This window comes from Pteronotus mesoamericanus, unplaced genomic scaffold (genome assembly GCF_021234165.1).
Source record: "Pteronotus mesoamericanus isolate MK-2021 breed Mesoamerican mustached bat unplaced genomic scaffold, CSHL_Meso_final scaffold_533, whole genome shotgun sequence".
Classification (NCBI taxonomy): Eukaryota; Metazoa; Chordata; class Mammalia; order Chiroptera; family Mormoopidae; genus Pteronotus; species Pteronotus mesoamericanus.
The window spans coordinates 159,832-176,029 of record NW_026555320.1 but is presented as its reverse complement, the minus strand read 5'-3'; the positions used below and the strand labels follow the sequence as shown (position 1 = coordinate 176,029).

Sequence of the window (16,198 nt, the reverse complement as noted above, 5' to 3'; positions counted from 1 at the left end):
AGGCTGCCCCCTGTGCTCTGCCTGGCCTGGCACTGTGGTTCCCACCAGGGTGAGCCAAGGGACTTGCTAAAACACGCACACCTGGGCTGCCCCCCGGGGCTTCTCCACCCGGGACTATCATGAGCTTCACAGCAACTGTTTGTTTCTCCTTCACATCGCCATTTCAAATGCGGGTTGGCAGGGAGCCTGGTCCACGCACTTCCTCGGAGACCCAGGATGATGGAGGCTCCGCCAGCTTGTGACACCCCCATTTGAACACATGGCTGCGGGGGAGGAGAGGAGCGTGGATCCCGCTCTGCGCACGGCCCCCTGGCCGGAACTAATCTCTGCCAGCGCCCAGCCACAGGGCCTCCTCTCTGCTCCTCAGATGCACCAAGCGCTTTCCTACTTTTGCGCATTGGCGCCAGCCGCGCTCTGCCCCATTGCTCTTGCGCCACATCTCACGTGGTTGACCCAAATGCCATCTCCTTGGAGAGGCCTTCCCTGACTGCCCAAACTGGCCACCCAGTCCCTCATACAACCCTATTTTTTCTGCGTAGCTCATTGTGCCATGTTTCCACGTTTGGTGTCATTGCTGCTATGAACTGTACGCTCCACGAGAGAAGTCTCTCACGCGTGTCATCAGATCCCCTGGCACATTGCAGATGGTCCAAGTCTATTTACTCAACTAATTAGCCCTCCATATTACTGTGCCCATTTTACAGCTTAAAAATTGGAGGACTCAAAGAAGCGGCTTGCCCAAGGTCCCATCACTATTAAATGGTAACACCTGCTCTAAAATCCATGCTGTGACCACCCACTGTTTGCTTGCGCGATTTCACCGCTTCAAAATATTAACGTGGCAGAAGTTTTATTTTATCCCTTTCTCACAATTCTCTGTTTGGTGATCCTCCACTGTGTTTGGTTTTTAAAAGTCTCTTAATGCTACAGAGGCCAAGCTGGTAGTATCTGTCGAGGAATTATTCACACAGACGTGCTCACATATGTGGAAAGCTACACATATGCAAGGTTTTTTCATCACTGTGCGGTGATAGCCAAAGATCAGAATTAACTCAATGCTTGGCTATGGGATGGATACTGGTCCACACTGGTCATAGCGAGTGCATGCACACGGTGGAATAACATGCAGCGCTGAAAAGCAGGGAAGAGCTCAGGGTTCTGATTGGGAAGGTGGCTCTGATCTTGTATTATGTTTAAAAGGGTAGATAAAACAGTATGTAAAAAAATGACATGGCTTTTTTTTTTTTTTAATTTCCCCCAAAGAGCTGAATACTTTGAAGTCTAATATAAGGTTATTATCAATGAAAAAGATTTTAAAAATGCACGCAGAATGCCAATGTGGTTTCCATCATTTGAACTTATTTTATTGATATTCATTAGCAAATAAAATTTTTATTGTTGATTTTTGATGCATTACAACACACTTTTTGATAGTGGTTGCCCGATGTTGATCATTTATTTACTATGCTAAATACTGCAATCTCCGAATTGCTGATTTGTACACTGGTATTTCCTTTGTGATGATGGGAGGCTCCTCTCTGAACACAAGTGGTCCATTCAATCCATGGTTTCCATGTTTCTTTGTTAAGCTACCTACTGCTTTAAAATACATTCAAATAAAAAGTTACACGCTCCTTGCAGCGAGTGCACACTGGCAACCACAAGGAGTGTTGAAAACATAATGGACCAACACCCTCGTGTTCACAGAATAAATCGTCTGAAGTAGTGGGAGTGAGGCTCCCTCCCAGGGACTTCCTTAAAGTGTCTTCGGTAGACATAAGGTCATACTCCCTCCATTGAAGGACACGTCCTTGGCCCGGGGGGCGGGGAATGGGGGACGCCAAACGGCGATTTCATGTGCACGGGATGGTACCCTTCCATCGATGCTGGGAGCAAGCGGCCACAGAACGCTGCGATGTCCAATGCAGTCTTCGGGTTAGAATAAATAAATGATCCGCTGAGGCTGGAATGCCACAGACACGCTGTGGCTGGAGCTGGAGAGAGGATGTTTGTTCGAAGTACAGCACACATAAATAATAAATAAAAGTTCAAAACTGAGTTCGACAACAGCAACCGGGCTGGGCCCCCTTGCTCATCTGTGTTCGTCTCACGAGCGCCTCTCTCTTTCCCTAAGGATAAAAAGTGGCCCTGGGAGGCTTTGAGGGGAAGGAAATAGCTTGTGTGACTGCTCTGTTCTAAAACTAGAGGGCAAAACGTGGGGGCTTTGCATGGCTGCCACGAGAGACCACGGAAGAGAAAGCGTGTGGACCAGACTCGGGGTCTGGAGTCAGGACCGGACCCAGCGGAAGGCCAAAGCCTCGTTTCTCCCGTGAACCAGTTGGGCGTTGTTACGTTGGGCTGTGGTTTTTTTTCCTTTGACTGTTAAGACATTTCATTCTCAACCTTTTCCCCTGTCCCCCTTCCTCTTAATGCTGTCGTTGAAGTTATCTTGGGTCTGGTCTTACTCAACTTGGCTGTGCCACTGGGCCCCAGAAATAAACTGCTATCTCCTTAGCGGCTCGGTTGTGTTTGCTGCTTGTATTTTGGTGTCAGAACCACAGAGAGAACATACGCTGTGACTTCCCATCTAGTACGATTACTGCCCTGCCTATAAAACATAGAAAAATAAAACAGGGCACACACAGCCCACAGGGGCTGCGGGACAGTTCAGCGGGAGTGTAAACACGTTCTTTCAGGTCAGGTGTCTGGGCTGACAGCTGATTGCAAAACACTGCAGGATGACCTCAGGTTGAAGGCAAAGAAAGAAGTCACACTTCAGGAAGAAGCGACCATCCACTGAGGCAGAGTAAGGAAGGTCTTGAAGAAGCTGGACCACCCGTAAGAAAGAGCAGCTCTCCAGTCCTGAAAGCTACGGCAGCTGCACGAGGCTGTGGACAGAGGTCCCTTACGCTCTTACAGTGCGGGCGAGGCAAGGAACCCAGTGATACGGGCAGGGGAGGGGGGTTGTGCCCCGGGCCGCGCTACAGCCCACGATGTGCACCCTGGCTGCCAGCCACGATCCCCCTGGTTTCCTATCCATGGGATAAGAATGCCCTGGGGAGTTTCAGTGCCTCTCAAAGGACAGAGGGAGAAAAGGACACCTGCCTGCCCTGCCCCCAGGTGAGCACAGGTGAAGTCCTCATGAGAGCAAGGACCATGCTGGGCATTTCCCGTGGGATCTGAAGAAAGGGCAGGTCAGATACAGGCCTCCAAGTCCTATGTACACACTTTACAAAGTCTCCACTCTCCCCCCCTTAGGCACGAGGTTGATTTGTCTAGCTGGGAGGGGATGGTCGAGGAGGGAAGAGGGAGAGAATGCAGTGCAGGGGGAAGTGAGGGAGGCAGGGCAAGATTGGTCTCCTCCGAGGAAGGGCCCCCCTCCCACCCTCACCGCAGGCTAGTTTGTTTGGGGAGCTTAGCACCCATCAAGATGCCCGAGGTGAGAGTCACAGGGGCCTTCATCTGCATGCTGGAGCCCACCATGGTGGGGAAGCTGCGATTCCGTCGGATGCCACTGTTGAGCTGTAGCCCGCCAATGGCACTCGTGACAGTGGGGCATCCGAGCGGCAGACCCTCGGGTCCCAGACCGCCAGGGACAAGGGCCTGTGTTGGGCCGGGGGGCCCGCAGAGGAGAGGTCCCTGGTCCTCAGTCAAGGTGGGGACGTGGGCTCGCCCTGAGTTCACCACTTTGGCCACGCCAAACCTCCTGACTTTGTCCACGAGGTTGAGGTTGGAGACAGACACGTCTGTCTGACTCTCACTGCTGCGGACGCTCTTCTTCTCCCTCACCTCCCTCAGGATGGAGCTGGCCGGCTTGGAAGCCAGGAAGTTGTCATAGGGAGGGCTCGTGCACTTGAACTCAAAGGAGGGCGGGGAAGACGTGGGCGTCTGCATGGGCGAGTTGGGCGGGGTGGAGGGGATCACGGCCATCCTGGGGGTGTGGGAGTGCAGGAGGGAGCCCCGGCCGGCCCTGTCCCAGCTCTGGGGGTCATACACGGCCGCGGAGATGCCCCGTTCCTTCAGCAGCCACACGAGCCCCAGGGACGTGCTCATGGTGGTTGTGGACTCGCGGATGTTGGTGAAGGACTCGGCCAGGCTCAGTCTCCGGGGAGTGCACGGCGTGGCCACGGGTGTGGACTTCAAGTGGCTGGCGCTGCCACAAGCTGGAGTTGGGGCCGAGTTAAGGCTGAAAAGGAAAGACGAGAGGTCATTCATCAGAAAATGCCCAGAGGCACCGGACAGAGGGTCAGTGGCCAGTTTCCTGCCGGGGTGCAGGGCAGGCCAGGGACACAATGAGAGGACGCTCCCAGCCCAGGTTCCCTGCATGCCTCTTCCTAGGGCTGTGCCTCCCTCTCATCCCTGGGCATGTGCATTCCCTTAGGTGGGGCACGGTTTCAGTTCACAGGAAGCTGCCCACAATTCCCATCTCTCAGTTCCCACAGGGTGTGTTGAACTGTCCCCTTTGCAGGTGAGGAAACAGGTTCTGAGGTTAGGTGACTGACTCAATGTCACACTCAGCTATGAAGTAGAAGACCCTGGATTTGAACCCAAGTGTAGTGAACCCCCCCCCACCAAATAGAGGAGGAAGCCCTTTGACAAAGTGGCTCTCTTTCCCCGCCAAATTTACCCAAGCTCCAGAGCTCCTTCCCACCACCTACTTCCCTGAGGTCAGAAGTTACCCAAAACTATGGGATATGAGTTTATCTGGGAATGGCCACAGCAGGCAGGACATCCAGGTGGGGGCCCTTGGGTGACGGGGAGTCAGAGGCTGAAGCCGCACATCAAGTCAGAGGCAGACCCCAGCCCCGACTCCCAGTTCAGAGCTGTCTCCTCTGCAGGGGGCGGCACTCAGTGCCTCCTGCTGTCGCAGGAATCCGCACATGACAAGTGAAGTGACGGGTCAGAGGAAGCCGCACTGCGTTATCAGCCCTCCGTCTACGGAGCTACAGGGGAGGAGGCCCAGTGGGAGTCTGCAGCCTGGGACTAAAGGAAAGCAGATTCCTACGTCTACTTGCGTCATGCTGGCTGAGGACCCGCTACGTTCCAGAAGCTGGGATAGGGAATCAGGACAGAAAAGTGGGTGAGAACCAGCGGGGGAAATGCCTTGCTGTCTTCTCAGAGGACGGGAGGGAACCTCTTGTGACAGCGGCCACGGGAGAGGTGAGGCTGCACAGCAGAAGTCCTGCACGGCCGCCGCGTGAGCGGCTGAGGACCAGGCAGCAAACCCTGCGACACACTCTCGAGGCCTGCCTCAGTGCCGCCCAAGGATGTGCCTGTGGCTGCGTGTCCCCCTGGGCGGCCAGCTGGGCAGTCCCCAGGAGCTGGGCGACAGGGCCCTCTCTCCTCCGCCTGATGGGGGAAAGACTAGATTCCTCGGGCAAAGCATCAAGGTAAGGACAGGGGAGGCAGGGGACAGGTTCCTGGGACAACCAGAGCAGGGCCTCCTGCGGGAGGCACAGTTCACAAGCAAGTCCAAGCTGACATCATCTGGCTCCACACTCAAGTGACCCTGCCGCTGGCCGGTCAGCACAAGATCAGCGAGGCACAGAGAACAAACAGGCCCATCCCGCACACACTGTTCAGGTGCTGGTGGTCGGGGGCACTCGGAAAAACATGAGATTAGAAACCACAGCGGATTCCCAAGGTGCAGAGGTGGACTCTCCAAATGGTATAGGTGGAATTCTATAAAATGCTGATCTACGAGCCATGGAGGGCAACAGAGTTCTGGCCTTAAAAAATCTCGTTCCCCGGGCCATTCCTAGGGAGAGTTTCCATTTTGTTCTGAGCTGCCATTCTTTGAAATGCAGGCAAAAAGCCTTCTCTTGCTGGGGACGGCCCAGGCTCTCCTGTCCCTGGCACGGCCCTGCGGACGCGGATGGGCGTGCAGGTATGAGTCCTAGGGCTCTAGTCGGAAGAGCGCCAGGGCGCCTGCCTCTCCCCCAGGGACAGCCTGTCCCACAGTTTTAAACCTGAGCTCTTCCTACCAGGACGGGGAAAGCCAGGTTCTCCAGAGGCAGGAAGGGAGATAAAGACACGCTAAAACTTGGAAATCCCCTTCCGGTGAGAACTTCGGTTAGGCCTGTATTAGTGCTGGTGCTCGGCTCGACCAGGGCGTTTAGACGGGTTAGGGGTATCCACTGTCAAGGCCGAGTTAGCCAGGCACAACCACAGAGACACATCCACGCCTCCGTCCTGGGTTAGTGGCGGCCACGCGTGCACACACAGCCCCCTCCGCGTGGCCCTGCGGGGGCAGGCACTGCTGGCGTGTGCTCACCCCCTGCCTCGCCTGCGGGCTCACTGTCTGCCCTACATCTCCTCTCAGCTCAACAGGGCATGGGGCTGCTTCGCCGTCCTCCTCACATGACCTGCGGAGAGTTATTCAGAGTTTAAGGTGCTCCTCGGGGCGCTGTTCCTCCACACTGGCCCTGCTCGCCTCCCTCCCTCTCGGCTTGACCTTCGGTCCCCCGGCATCTTTCACCACAGAGAAAATGGCTGGGGGTGGGATGGTCACTCCCTTTCACTAGAAGCTGTGGAAGGCCTGAAATCCGGCCACATAGGCCACCCAATGCCATAGAAGTCCTTTCACCCGACGGTGCCAACCTCTACTGCTCCTGGGAGGCACCAGAGGGGAATGGACCGCACTGGGCGTGTGGTCTGGCCCTCGGACCTGTGCGGCTGTGGTGCACGGTTCCCGCGGTCTATTCCAGGGGCACAGGGGCCCCCACGGGGCAGGAACGGCCGCCTGTAGAGGAACTCCATGCTCTACTGGCAAACTTCAGGGCAAAGCGCTAACAGACTTCGCCTTAGGGCCTGTGGAGTGTCAGCTTCCGCTGTCCTGAGACTTCCATGACCAACTAATAGGGCAACTGAAGGTGGGCCAGGGTTCTCCATCTTCATAATCTGAATTAATAAGGACCTTGGTTCAAAAGGAAATAAGGGACCCAGAACAGGAACCTGCAAGTGCTTACGAGATGTTTCAGCTGGCCAGATGCTGTTGAATGAACCTGTCTACCTGGGCTTTCCTCAACATTACGTCTCACAGGGAGAGCCCTCACCTCATCCCACCCCTGCTCCCGCCCACCCCCAGGGCCGGGGTCCCTTACCTTGGCGTGACCCGCGTGAGCTCGTCCGAAGGATGCAGGATGCGACAGGTGGTGAAGGTGAAGGTGGAGTTGGTCTGTGACATGCACTTCCCAGGGTGGTGTGCTAAATTGGAGGAGGGGGAGGGGACAAAACATATTTCTTGCATCCAAGGACACCCATGAGAAAAGAAAAAGGAAAAAAAAAATCCAGCATGGCCCTCAACAGATGCAAGAAGCGATGAGCTACCTTGTCAATTGGATCTGGGCCAGGAAGGTGAAACGCAAATGTTCTGGATCGAAGGTGGTTCCTCAAAAATAACCACACTTCTGAGCCCTGGTGTGCAGAGCATCGGATTCCAGCTTCCAGCCCAGTCCAGACAGGGCTGCCCATCGGCGTTCTTTGGTCAGTAGTGGATCCAGTTCAAGGGGCTAAAGGGCCCATGTGGTCAATTTGGTTTCCCTTTTCAGGGGTCGGAATAAAGGAGCCTTCTGTCTTTGTTGCTTTACATTTCTTTTCACCGGCCAATGGGTGCCGAACTCTGCCAAAGGGAAGGGATGGGCGCGGGGCGGGGAGAGGCGCTTGCCACCTGGAAACAGGGCAAGGCTCACACGGCTCCCTTTTCTGTTTATACAAAAAGGGGCTGGGGGAGGCTGGTTCCACTACTGTCTATCTGTGGTAGGCAGGAGGGACATGGGAGCTCAGCTGCCTTAGCAACACCGTGGCTGAGACCCAGGACTCGGGGCTCTCTGCGGGGCGCGCACACAGCAGTGCAGCAGCAGCAGCCAGCCCCCTGGGTGCGTTTCTTGCCATCTCTAGGATGCCTCATTTCTAATGCAAATGAGACAGCAACAAGTTATTCTCAATGTAGTTTCCCTTTAAAGGTCTACAGGGTTATCGTTAAGGCAGCTGGAGGCTATGAGTCGGAGCAAAGGAAATCACAGAAGCGTTAGGACTGAGCATCAGAAAGCTGGTGAGTGGTCAGCAGGAAGGTGTATGGGAGACATCATGATTGTAGGGGTCATCCTCATTCATAACTCAAACATTAAAAAACAAAAACAAAAACAAAAGAAAAACTAAAAAAGGAAAAAAAAAGATGCTGCTCCAAATAGCATGCATGATGAAGTACTGGGGTACCCCCGGCCCTCCCAGCCCACCCCCTGCAGCAGCTCAGCCCCCCAGAGACCTCCTGGGAGAAAACTGATCAGGGTGTCAGGGGCCATGAGTGCTCTGAAGATTCAAAAGGCTGTGCTCGAGAATCTTCCAGCTCTTTATGGCAAGTTTTCTCTTGGATTTGACAAAAAGGAAAAGGGAGACACAACAGAAGAGACTGTGGATCCAGACCTACACACACAAGGTGACTGTGTTTCAGGAGAAGAAAAAGAAAAACCACCAACCAGAAACCAGAGGAAACAAACAAAACATGGTGGGAACACACAAGTTGAAGGGAGGCAGGACAAAGCCAGAGCACAAAAACGGTGGCAACGCAAGCCTGGTTTGTCCCGACGACTCCGGTCCGACCCGTCTCTCTGTGTCAAGGGGCGCTCCCGTGGCCTCTGGTGTGGCAGCCAGCGCCGCAGCCACCCAAGCAAAGTCGCAACCACAAGGAGCTCCAGGCAAAGGTTGGGGTGAGGGACACAGAAAAATAGCCTTTATGAAATCTTTGTTTCTCAACTAATGGAATGGTTGAGGAACTTGGATAACTGAGAAAGTGCTGCAAGCAAATAAAAAAACGGAATGAGCTATGAAAAAAAGGCAACCAAACAATCACGATTCTCTGGCCGCCATGAGGTCTAGAAAGAAAAGCAACAAAACACCTGGGAAAAGCATCGCAAATAACGCAAGGGGTTATTTAGGTGGGAGGAAAGGAAAAGGTGATAAATAGAAGTAATTAAGACAAAAGGGTTGGAAGACAGGTTAACATTAAAAAAAAAAAAATCAAACGAAAGCAAGGCCGGATTTGAAATTAGAAGCGTGCCCCATTTAAACACATGTATCAGACATGTATCAAGGGAACACACTGTTCACACCCCACCCACCCCATCACATTGGATCTTCTGTTGCAACGGGGAACATACAATGGACATTTTAGAGACACAGTTGCATCAGCAGAAGCAAAACCCATCTTAGGCAAGTGGGTTTGGGGGATAAGAAAAGGCTGCTAAAATTCAGAAGTCATTGTTCCCCGGAAGTAAGAGATAGCTTTAGAGGCCCAAGGAAGATCAACTAGTTTCAAAAGTGCCAAAGCCAGAGGTTCGGCCCATCCGAAATACCACTGGGACGCCTGGGACCCGCCAGCTCTCCACGTGTCACCACGTATCACCGCGTGTCACCGCCTGCCAGGCCGCTGCAGCACCTCCCTTCCTTGGGACACAACACAGGGACAGTGAGTCGCCCGGGGCTCCTCGCGCTGCCGCAGAGCGGCTCCGGGCGGATTCCTACAGCCCTGCCTGCGGAGAAGCAGTTTCTTACAGGGGCGGCTCAGACACGCTCTTCTCAGTGCGGGGTGGGCGGTGGAGCGGTGCGCGGGCTCACTACTGCAGTCCCCAGGCCCCAGCGTTTCTTGGACTTCATGCTCTGACTTCCTACTCAAATCCTGGTTCTTTGTCTCAGTCTGACTTGTTCCTCAGTGTTGTGCGGAGAGAGCGAGCCGCTTAGAGTATTGCCACGGCCCTGCCAAGTGCTTTCTTTCATCAAGGGTTTCATTGAGGAAGGGAGGAGCATGTCCCAATAAAGTCCCCAACCCTTTATGATCTTCCTTCGCTCCTCCTTCCCCACGTGCTAACCCTGGCGCAAACTTCTAATCGAGCAGATAACCTTTGAACTTAATGAGGCCTGGATCATTCGATATATCGATGTTGGTGAGTAACACACGGGTGGTAGGTGTGCGGATCTCTGTCCTGAAGACTCGGCACACGCACGCACCGTTCAGGCTGCTGCAGGTGGGCGCGGGCGGGCTCCGTAAGGGCGGCCGTCACCCCGCTCGCGCGCTCTCTGATCCGACCAACGTGCCTTCTGTTCTGCCTGGGGACGTGCACCTGGCAAAGGGTTGTGACTGCGCTGCTCCTGGGGGGGCGGGGGCAGCCGTGAAACCCGGTACTGACTGGAAAACTGGGTGCACTGGGTCCTGCGCTACACCCGCCATGGGGGTGCCTGGCACCCTCTACGCCTGGGCGCCCCTGCAGACTGCGCTGGGGGTTACCAGCAAGGCCTGGGTGATTGCTGCTGGTGGAACACTTGGGGTCCAGGGAGGGTGTGCAGGAGAGCCCACCGCCCTCCCAAAGGCGAGGAGAGGGAGGGGGCAAGGATAAGGCCAGTACGCTCTGGGGGGAGGGCCTGAGGATGGCTGGACTCTGCAGTCTGGCCGTCCAGGCCAGGCCTGTACACGCCAGCTCTCGCATTTCAGTCGTCTGAGTGGGGCTCCCCTTCCCCATCCGCAGGGAGGACAGGCTGGCTGCGTGCTGGGGAGGGCAGGAGGCAGGAACTTTCCTCTCTCAAGGCCGCTGTGGCATCTGGTCCTTAAAAGGACCCTCACGTGAGCCCACGTCGATGTCAGGGAGCAACTGAACCCAAAAGGATGGATGGCCCCGCCACACGGCCGCTGTCCGATAGGCTGCCATGACTCGTGTCCGGGGAGAGGCCTGTTTGAGGCTATTCCCCCAGTTGAAATGGTCTCCACGTGTCTGGGTGTTAAAATAAACTGGCCTTCACTTTCTTCTATCTCTGTTGCTTTAATCCCACCGCCTTCTCCCCTTTAAAGATCCAGGCATCCGAGGAAAATATTCAACTGCACTGCCTGTCCAAGCAACGGTCTCTACCAAGGATTAAGCTCCGACCGTAACCCTTCACCACACGCAGGCTCGCGCCTGCTCATCAACACCGAACTCAGAACACTGTCAGCACACGGGAGCGACTACTGCCTCTGACCCAGGGCACTTGCTAGAGGAATGAAAGCATGACATTCACTGAAATAAAGTGAAACTCTAATCTAAACGTTGCTTTAAACACTCCACTTTAATTATCTAAATTATTTACAAATATGAAAACAAGGAGTCATCGTTTTTAAAACATGGGATTATAAAATTCAGCAAGTAATGATACAATAATAATACATTAAAATATATTAATAATTTTTTTTCTGTATGTACTCAAAACTTTTCCTCCATGGGATAAGCAGGCTCTAGACAAAAGTGCCCGCTATACAAGTCTTCTCAATTTCCTTCCACCATCCAGTTGCAAGAAAAAACGTTTCATCACCTTTTGCGATCTCCTCGGGTCGCCCCAGGCCGAGGGCAGCTCCAGGGACTGAGCTGTCCTGCCAGGGAGCCTGGGCCAGGGTGGGGACCGAGCCAGCCTGCATACAAATGCCAGGGCTGAAGACACCCAGGCCTCCCTGCTGAAGCTTATCTGCCTACCCTCGACTCCAAGATCATGTACCTAGTGCCACTCAGGGCCTCTGGGGGCATTATGTAGAGTGACATGCTTCTTACATTCCAAGAATCAAAATGGTCCTGTCATTGCCAATAATAGAGAAAAAGGAGCTGAACCGTTGTTCGTGCCTTTCCTCTCTGCAGGGAGCTTTTAACGCGTCTCACCCAGAAAATCAGCGCCTAAACAATCAGGCCTTTCCTAAACTGCCTTCAGCAACGCGCGTAATTCTCGTTGGTCGTACACTCCCTCCGCGGTTCCCACAGTAAGTTTGTGTGCCTGTCCTCCAAGGTGCTCGGGTGAAATCACTGCAGGGTTGAGCGAGGAGGGAAGATGGAAGAACTCTGTCTGTTTGTGTAAGAAAAGCGGTCCGGACTTGGATCCTTGTTATTGGTCCCCTCTCTCCCTCTGTCCTCCGAGAGTTCTCAGCAGACTTGATAAGCTTTATCCCTTCTGTGCCTTTTGAAGAGCACCAAAGGGTGCTTCTTTAAACGTCCAGAAATACATTCTAGTCCACGTGTGCGGCTCAGGGAGGAGTCGTCTCCCTTGACATGATTCCTCCCATCTGAGCCACGACACTCAGCAGACACTGTGTTTCCTGTACAACTGTCTGTCTGTCTGATGGGCACTGGAGCTCACAACAAAGAGGTGTAACAACACTGCTGCTTTCTCTTTCTTACACATGAGGATACTAAATGATAAGCATTGTCATCCCCTTGCAAGCTTAATCCGATAACTTAGTTGCTACAGAAAATGAAATAAACCATAAATAAATCTATATGCTAAACACATCCTTTTAACTTGATGATGCCTCTATAATTTATGTTAAAGAAAAAAGAAAAGTTGGTCCCAAATAAAGTCCCTTGGCCATAAGCATCTCAACTCAGCCAGGGGGTGAGGGATGCCACCAAGAGCTTTGGTTGCTGTGGCTCAGGGAGTTGAGCACCAGCGTATGAACTATAAGGTCACTGGTTCAATTCCCTGTCAGGACACATGCACAGGCTGTGGTTTAGGTCCCCAGCTGGGGCGTGTGAGAGGCAACTGAGCGATGTTTCTCTGGCACATCGATGTTTCTCTCCCTCTTTTTCTCTCTTCCTTCCCCTCTAAAAAATAAATTTAAAAAATATATATTTTTAAAAAAAGCGAGAGAGATGCCACCAACAACCTCAGCTCTGTCCTTCCTTGTATTGTGTAGGGGACGCTGTGGCCTTCATGAGTAAAAATTATGAATCACAAAGATGAATGAATGTCCTCCTTTCAAACACAGTGACTCGCAAATGTCATGAGGATAAAAACATTGGTTAATTCATCTTTTTCTGGGTCTCTCCCTTTACCCCATAAAAGCCTCCTTCTCGTCTTAGCGCAAGCAGCCCGGAGATCCAAGAAGTCTGGCAGCTAGTAACCCCATGACCCCCGGGACCCCAGGGCCCTCAGCACGAAGCTTTTCAGCCCAGGGGCACCTAGGAGGCGGGCAGCTCTGTAAACTCTTGGTCTCAGCTTTAATGCCTGTTGCGACGCTGGGGGAGGGGTTAGAGGGGAGACTAGCCCGAGCGGTTTCCCGGATGCGCCTAGCGTCCGCCCTCTGAAAGACCTTCCTGATACCCTCTTGCGCTCAGTTAAGGAGTACTGCTAAAACACTTTTTTTAAAGTCCACTCTGAAAAAATAAGAGCTGGAAAGGAAACTCATATGCCTTCATTCCAGGCAGAAAAGTACAAAGGCTGATCAAGTATGGCCTAAAATTCTGAACACTTTTTGGGCTTTCTCCCACTTTAATTCAGTACGTGGGCAACGGATTCTCTCATCTCACCTTCTGGACAATCCAGAACTCATCACTCCCCCTAAAACTGCCCAACTCAGCTCAGCTTGGACATCACCAGGGGACTCAAGAATCTGTCCTTTTGACACAGGGAGAGGTCCATATCAGGAGGAGGGGAGCTGATGTTCTGGGAGGGGGGTGGGGCCAATAATCCACTTCTTTTTAGCAGCCTTTCCTGCTCCCGCTTCAAGAGCCCTGCTGGGCTGCGCACCTCCAGGATGGGCAGGGAGCTGTACCCATTGGTTACAAAAGGAGGCATCCGACGCTGCGTTAGAAACCAGAACTGCATGATGGGAGTGCTTTCATCGTCACCCACACAGACGAGCGGAAGCTACAGACAGAGAGGCACTACGGATGGTGTTCGGGACAGAGGTGAGAATGGCCCAGAACTCTGCCTCCGGTAAAGGTGCCCGGTTTACAGGACGTATCTCGGTGCCCTCACCAGACCCCTCCTCCTCCTCCTCCTCCTCCTCCTCCGTGGCCGCTGGCGGCTCCTGCATCTCTTCTGGGAAAGCCTGAGGCCGGCTCGGGTAACTTCTGCTGCCTGAGACAGTCACATGTGCTCGGGACCTCTCACCTGAGGTCTCTGGGTGCTGCACTGGCGTGGAGGTAGCTAGGCCCGGGAGGGAAATGTGGTCACCTGTGTCGTCTTCTTCAAAGTCGTTAAGGCAGTACACTTCATCCAGGTCAACATCCAGTGTCCGGAAGCCCTTGGTGACCACGCCGGGCCGGGGGTCCAGGATGCCCCCAAGGTGAGGCTGGGCCAGCTGCTGCCAGTGGTGAAGGGTGGCAGAACCTGGCAGGAGGAAGGGCGGACAAGGGGGGACAGGGAGAAGAGAGGGTTAGCGTGGACGTCGAAGCCAACGGCTGCTGACCACCCTCAGGAGCCCTGGAGGGCGCTGAGCTCTGCAGTAGCTGGGCTCTGGTCGGGACCGGGGCTGGCGGGGGTCGGGGGGGAACTGCCTCCCCTTCCCACTGTGCATCTGCAGCCAATACCCACCACACCTGGACGGGGTGCCCATTTAAGGAATAAAATTTTTTTTTTTTAAATTTTAAGTAAAACTCATGCCATACTGTGTGCCAAGGATGTCTGGGACAAACACATCATTTTAAACCAACTGATGTCAACCCCAAAACCCAACACAGAATCACTTCAGGAACAGAAGAGGAAAAATAAGCACGACAGGCACAAAAGGGGGTTTAAGGAGAGGGCAATGTGTCCTGATTCTATGTTGAGTACACACTGCTCGGAACAGGGGACACACAGCAGAGGCAGAACAGGACAATGTCAAGCCAACCCCAGGAGCAGCAAGAAGAGAAAAGCAAAAAGAAATGGAAGTGGCACAAAGGTGAGCGGTAGGCACGGCCCTGGACTACTTTACTTAGGGGTTCTGCATCTGCAACTGCGGGACGCCCCCGGTTTAAGGACAGGGGCCTGGCCTAAACAAGGCGTGACTGAAGAACGCAGTTAGGTCCACACAGAGGTCTGAGGCAGAGGAGCCGATCTCCCCGGTAACACTGGACCCGAGGCCTGGAGATGGCGTCATGCAAGATCTGTAAGAACACCAGAGTGTGTCCGAGGACCTCGAGGGTGCCACAGGGGCCCACAAAGAGAAGCGGTCCAAGGCCAAGTGCGCTTAGGAAACCTGGGTTGCAAAATGTATTTACTGAGGATCCCTAATGAACCTTTGGTACGTGGCTGTGAGCTGTGATTCTGCCGAGCCCGTTGTCTCCTTGGAGCACTAGCTACACCTCCCATGGCCCTGGTATTACGGGTGCATGGCCGGTGAGGCTGGGTGTTTTGTCCTCACCGCGCCGATGAAGTTAACCACACACATAGACATTCTACACTCAAGACAGACTTTGAGAGAAAGGCTCGGGCAATGGAAGGCACAGGCCCTCCCACACACGTGGCCTCCCCGACGGTCACTGCTGCTTTACTGACAGTGTCCTCTGTTGGCGGGGATGGTCAAGAACCCCTCTAGGCCACCAGGCTGCCCCGTCAGAATGGGAGCCAAGGATGCTGGGAGCCAGCAGCTCAGGGGTCAAGATGGAACTGAAGGGAAAGGAAGGCAGTCGGTGAGGTCAGGAAGCCAACCAGGAATGTGGCTGAGACACAAAGACCCTCACTCATCAGTTAGGAGCTCCTGACCCTCTGGGAGGCCTCATATTACTTCCCATGGGACAAACTCAGCCAAGGAGCCATGAAAGCATTTCATAAATGGGCAAATTCAAACCCACTTAGGAGAAGAAACTGTCCCCACTGCCAGTACATGTTTAGAAGGCTTCGTGGACTCCCGTTTTGAGGTCTGTCCCTGCATTAAGTATGCACGAGTACAACAGCAAGCTATTTAACCAGACTCTATTAAATATAAATGGAAAAGATTCTAAATGCAAAAAAGAAAAGTAACATTTAAAGAGAGGTGTGTATAAAGAAGAGGGCATCAAATACCTGTTCTCTCACTAGGTGGTAAGATATGCTTAGAGTATTGGTTCTGAATGGGGGGCGATTTTGCCCTGCAGGGGACATTTGGTCATATTTAGAGGCATTTTTGGTTGTCACAACTGTGCTACTAATGCCATCCAGTGGGTAAAGCTGGGGATGCTATATCCATCCTATGACGCACAGGACAGCCCCCGCAACAAAGAATGATGTGGCCCAAATGTCAACCGTGGGGAGATGGAGAAACCCTGACCTCTCTGTGGCTGTGGTTCTTAATTCTCAGGTCCTTAGAGAACCTGAAGGCAGCCGTGGACCCTCTCCCCAAAGGGATGCCTCACGTAAGCCTCACTGTGCACACATGGCCCGGGCTTCGCACGCACGCTGAGACCAGTTCATGGGATCCTGAGGCCCAGGTGCCAGAGCATCGCGT

At 53.5% G+C, this 16,198-nt stretch overlaps 1 protein-coding gene across 8 annotated transcripts in view; it reads right to left on the bottom strand.

Annotated features, from left to right (window-relative positions):
- Positions 1 to 1,343: 1,343 nt before the first annotated feature.
- TRAK1 (trafficking kinesin protein 1) overlaps positions 1,344 to 16,198 on the bottom strand; it is a 98,884-nt gene continuing 84,029 nt past the window's right edge. For 4 of the 8 annotated variants that reach the window (XM_054594582.1, XM_054594586.1, XM_054594581.1 and 1 more), the window contains 3 exons: positions 13,903 to 14,121; positions 7,104 to 7,206; positions 1,344 to 4,186 (listed from right to left, as the gene is read on the bottom strand). In XM_054594582.1, coding sequence (XP_054450557.1) covers positions 3,388 to 4,186; positions 7,104 to 7,206; positions 13,903 to 14,121 — 1,121 coding nt within the window. In that variant the 3' untranslated portion in view covers positions 1,344 to 3,387. Of the gene's footprint in view, positions 4,187 to 6,274; positions 6,366 to 7,103; positions 7,207 to 13,902; positions 14,122 to 16,198 lie in introns of all 8 variants that reach the window. The other 4 variants (XM_054594583.1, XM_054594587.1, XM_054594580.1 and 1 more) reach the window with 2 other exon arrangements.